Source organism: Hordeum vulgare, chromosome 2H (genome assembly GCF_904849725.1).
Source record: "Hordeum vulgare subsp. vulgare chromosome 2H, MorexV3_pseudomolecules_assembly, whole genome shotgun sequence".
In the NCBI taxonomy this organism is placed as follows: domain Eukaryota; kingdom Viridiplantae; phylum Streptophyta; class Magnoliopsida; order Poales; family Poaceae; genus Hordeum; species Hordeum vulgare.
Genome location: NC_058519.1, coordinates 126,226,830 through 126,231,767, shown reverse-complemented (window position 1 = coordinate 126,231,767; position 4,938 = coordinate 126,226,830). Strand labels below are relative to the sequence as shown.

Here is a 4,938-nt window from a genome sequence, read left to right as displayed (position 1 = left end):
AGAGCATCCCATAACTGTCGTGCACCTTGACGGCGTCCTTTCCAGACATGTGGGTATTCGGATCTTCAAAAGACCTTGTTGGCGTGTCCTGTGTATTGTGCTCCCGACAAGACTCCTCCAACAACATATCGTGTATATCGTGATCGGTGTCAGGTGTACACGATGACGCGTTCGTGTGCGAACAGTAACACTCTTGATAAGGGTAACTTAATTTTTACACGAAAATTTTGAAGCTACCGGTCGGTCGAGCCATGGTTGGCCCCTTATTCGTTGGTGTCTTCGTGGCGGGCGACAAGTTGGGCCATCCATTGCACCATCGGACGGCCCGAGACCCGTGTCGGCAACCACTTCAGTTAATCTCAGGCTTCACACAAATGGACTGGGCTGCATCCACGACCACGATCGACCCCCTTACCCCCACGGAGGACGAAAACAAAACAAAACAAAACAAACACGAGCAGGAGCAGTGGTGCAGACCGAAGGACAGCGCTCGATCGGGGACGCGGGGGGTGCCACCGCATTTACCAGCCACATGCACGCATTCATTGCCATCCCGATTCAACACCCGGCTCCCTAATGGCATCGCCCGGTACTAGGACTACAAGAGCCGCAGCGGCAGCCGTCGCTCCTCCTCCACAGGGACAGGGGTCGTAGTAGCGGTAGATAGGACAAGAAGTCGGAGATCGAGAAGGAGTAGGATCCAACAGGCATGGAGATGGGCAGGAGTTGGCAAGAGCTCGGCGTCGTCGACACCATCTACGAGGACGACCAAGAGGAGGAAGACGAGGAGGAGGAGGAGGAGGAAACGGAGGACTGCTTCAACTCGCCCACCATGTCCTCCTCGGCGCCCACGTCGGCGTCGTGCTCGCCCGCGGCTCCGTCCGCCTCCTCCCTCCCGCCGGCGCTCAGGAACGCGGTGCAAGGATGGTATGTGTGTCAGTCAATGTCACAGTTCAGTTCGTTGTGATCTGTCCTTGAATCCTAGGACGTACGCGGTGTTTAGAATTCGGCATCATCTGACTGACTGGAGATCGGTTTCTTGCCTCCGTGTTTCAATTAGGTCGCGGGAGAATGGATTGCGCAAGCCGGACGTGATCGTGCGTGTCCAAGAACACTGCTTCCATCTGCACAGGGTAAGACATACCAACATTGGCCTGTCCATTTCCTTCTTTTCTTGAACGATCCAACACTTCAGAGAGAAATTCACCACCCCAGTTAAAAATCGACGGCAGTGATGATGAATTACTTCTTTCTTCTTCGAAACTGCCATATTAGTCGATTTTTACCACATGCCAAGCGTTTCCTTGGGATCTCCTATGGCATCTAGACCTGAGCAAAACGGAACCGACTTCTCCTAGTCTCCTGCACTAGTAACTCCTGCCAATTTTCTTTTAACCAATAGGGAAAAATAATGTATAGACCGTGCTGCAGCTGCATGTTTTCCGTTAGTAGGAATTTTTTTAATTTATGGCAAATCAATACGAACCCTGCTGGATACGTGCGCAGCGCAGAGATGATAGCGCAGTCCACGCCCACGTCGTCAGACGTTTCTTGTGACGGTCTAAGGAACGAGGAGTAACTGACAAAATAGTTACCGCGTACTCCTGGCAGTGCCCATAGCAGGTTCACCATGGGACTTTCAAAAAGATAACAATGCGGGATTGCGGGTAACTTGGCTCTTAGTTTCAACCTTGCACTGAGAATTCTTTGGGCGTACCCTTCTCCCTGTTAGGTGTCGGCCAATACTATCACTGTAGCACCACACTGAACAATGGGATCCACATAAGATGCTCATTTGGATTATGGGATTCTTCCCCGAATTCGCGTAAAATTCCTGCAGGAAACAGTTCAGTAACCTCTGGATTAGCTTAAATTTTCGTCATGGCAAAAAGTGCCCCAAGTAGACAAATGCCAGAGCCTCTGCCCCCACGATCAACAGCTACCAATGGCGTTCTAACAGGCAATAATTGATGGACGATTCTGTACCACATTTACTCCATTGCCTTGATTAGCGCACTGGCATGCGTGCAGCAGGAGCGATCGTAAACTTCCAGTAACCTCTGTCGCAGGAGTTACTGGCGCCTTCAGAAAAGTTTACTGCCTGCCATCCTGGCTTTACATGCACATTGACCGTAGCATATTTGTTCCTGCTCCTGCATCATCTCTTTCACCTGCTGTGCTCTGTGTTGGTTTTAACTGAACTTTGACATGGTAAGGAGTGTTGCAATAAGAGGTCGAGGAGATCTCACGTAAAAATGGTGAATACGTGTAGCGATTAGGCTTTTGGCCCCTCCAGTACACATGAATGTATGATCCAACACATGGGTTGGGGCAGCTCGCGTATTGAATTCGACGTAGATTTACAGGCGATATTGCCGGAAATTCAAGTGGTGTAGCATGAATCTCTTTCTCGATCGGGACCATGCAGTATCGACGTACTGCGACGAGAGGTATCGCCCATTTCATTCATGCTGGCCGACAGAAGGGAGATCTGAGTAAATGTGACGATCAGACGGACGGACCATTTCAAAATTTATTTATGGAGTCGTACTGAGTAGTAGTATTAAACTTGATCGTAGTAGCACTGCTTTGCTCGGATTTGGATTTCACAGTTGGGAACATTCTGCCATTTTGTTTTCAGCTTAGCCGCAGCTCGTTGCTTACAAGGTTTTTCGTACACTAATACTGCTATTTTTTAGCCAGCCAAGAGATTGATGTGACAAATGAAATGGTACTAGTAGTTTTTCTTTTAACTCAATTAAGCGACAGTTAAACTTAAACGATCCAAATGTTCTAGGAGTACTTTGTGTATCTTGATGTTCAAAATGTATTTACAGATTCCGCACTTTTACCACGTTTGTTCCCAGGACCCGATCACGTTGGACAGCAGCTACCTGAAGCGGCAGCTGTCGGAGAGCAGCGACATCGCCGTGGACCTACCGGCGGGCCTCACGGTCGAGGCGTTCGCCGACGCCGTGGCGTCCTGCTACGGTGCTGACGTGGCGCTGTCGCCGGACAACCTCGCCGCGGCGTGGGTGGCCGCGGACTGGCTGGAGCTGACCGCGGAGGACGGGCTGGCACGCCGCGCCGAGGACTACTTCTTCGAGGAGGTGGCCATGGACCACGACCGAGCCGCGGTCGTTCTACGGTCGTGTGCGGCGTTCCTCGGCGGCCAGGCCGCTGGGGCCGGCGCTGGACTGCTCGTGCGGTGCCTGGAGGCGCTCGCGGCGTCCGGCGGCGCCGACGGCAGATGGCTCGAGGACGTGGCCGCCCTGCCGCTCGAGGAGTTCCAGGTTGTCGTGGAGGCCATGCGCGCGCGGCTCGCGCACGACCACGACCTCATGTACACCATCGTGGATCACTACCTCGAGGTAAAACTTTCTCCCGCCCACATGCAGTATTTTTGTTTGGAATGCGGGATTTCGATATGGACTGCACTAATCCCTAGTGGATTAGTGAGCCTAGCGGAGTAGTAGTAGTAAATTCCTCCCCCTGGAGTAGGCATTTCGCGTCCGATTTTCCTCTAGCTTCGGCTCTAAGTTGAGTGTCCATTGCTCAAGACAGGGCATCTCCTAGTAGAAGTGAGAAATTTGTCCAAGTTCAGTTAAACCTCGAAGGTTTCTGGCGGGTAAAAATCTGAATCCAACTTTTACTGTATGACAAGTATCTTGGAGATCGTTAACTACTCATTTTGCCCGCAATGTTTCGTGGTGGAATCTGAAATGACTTGCTCTGGACAGTGCTGATCGTTTTACGCATGGATGTGGCTGCAGAACCACAAGGGGAAGTTGACGGAGGAGGAGAAGAGCCGGCTGTGCTACAACGTGAACTGCGCCAAGCTGTCGCACCACCTCTTCATGCACCTCGTGCAGAACCCGCGGCTGCCGCTCCGCTTCGTCGTCCAGGCCATGCTCGTCGAGCAGCTCCACTCCCACCACTCCATGCTCCTCACCCAGCACCACCACGCCGCCGCCGCGGCTCCTGTCTCCACCGCGCCGCTGCCGATGCCGCCTGCGCTACATAAGAGGTCCATCTCCGGCGCGTTTAGCAGCGCCGTCGCCGCCGCGGCCGCCGGGGACGCCGCCAGCATGACGCTCGGCGACATCCTCCAGCGCGACTCAATGCTGCGCCAGTCCGCGCACATCCGCGCATCCATGGAGGCCACGGGGCACCGCATCGACACCCTCGAGCGCGAGCTCGCCGGTCTCCGCTGCCGCCTGCGCCGCTCTGAGCAGGCCGCGGCTGCTGCCACGGCGTCGGCCGCGATCGACCGCGTGTCCGCCAAGTCGGCCAGCTTCCGCATTCCGCGCAGCCGGCTTTGGGATGGCGAGGACCTCTCGTCCAGCACCGCCACCACCGGCCGCTCCATCGCGAAGGACAACCTTAGCCTCAAGTCACGTCTGGTGCACGGGTTCAAGAGCCTGTTCGGCCGGAGGCCAGGGAACAATGTCGCGCCGCCTCCTGCGAGCAGTGATGACGCTGGCACTGATGTCCGCGTCGGCGAGGAAGGCGCGTGTGTGTCATGTCCGCCGGAGCCAGAGGACGGCTACGACAAGGAGTTGTGCAAGGAGGAGTGGAGTGCTCGGCCTCACCGGAGGAACCTGTCGATGGTGTGACCAGGCGATGACCGCGAGAGCCGAGAGATCAGTGGCAATAGGTGCACGCCGAATACTTGTTGGATGCTTTGGTGCTTAATCTACTATATTAAAGGAGGATCTTCCGTCGTGATGGTTCGACCTCGTACGATCTCCACCTCCCTTCGTTCGGCCTCCCCCTCGCACGAACACGATCCGATCACTTCGGACAATGCCGCACAGAAAAAAAGAAATCCGTCCATCCGAGAAACGAGCAACAAAACCAACTTCTTCACTATTTGCGTCCCACCCAACAGGTAAACAGAGAAAAGAGTCGTATCCACTCCTGCCACCCCCACGAGAG

At 54.4% G+C, this 4,938-nt stretch overlaps 1 protein-coding gene across 1 annotated transcript; it reads left to right on the top strand.

The window, feature by feature from the left end:
- The first annotated feature begins 461 nt into the window (after positions 1 to 461).
- LOC123429772 (BTB/POZ domain-containing protein At3g49900) lies at positions 462 to 4,728 on the top strand. The gene is made up of 4 exons (XM_045113770.1): positions 462 to 927; positions 1,061 to 1,133; positions 2,868 to 3,371; positions 3,774 to 4,728. The coding sequence occupies exons 1-4, from the start codon at positions 710 to 712 to the stop codon at positions 4,614 to 4,616; spliced, it is 1,638 nt and encodes a 545-aa protein (XP_044969705.1). The 5' UTR covers positions 462 to 709; the 3' UTR covers positions 4,617 to 4,728.
- Positions 4,729 to 4,938: the final 210 nt, after the last annotated feature.

Excerpts from the sequence above, each read along its gene's own strand:
- LOC123429772 (XM_045113770.1), top strand. The coding sequence starts at position 710 with ATGGAGATGGGCAGGAGTTGGCAAGAGCTCGGCGTCGTCGACACCATC. Across the intron at positions 928-1,060 it reads AGGAACGCGGTGCAAGGATG|GTCGCGGGAGAATGGATTGC; the intron begins GTATGTGTGTCA and ends TGTTTCAATTAG. Across the intron at positions 1,134-2,867 it reads ACTGCTTCCATCTGCACAGG|GACCCGATCACGTTGGACAG; the intron begins GTAAGACATACC and ends GTTTGTTCCCAG.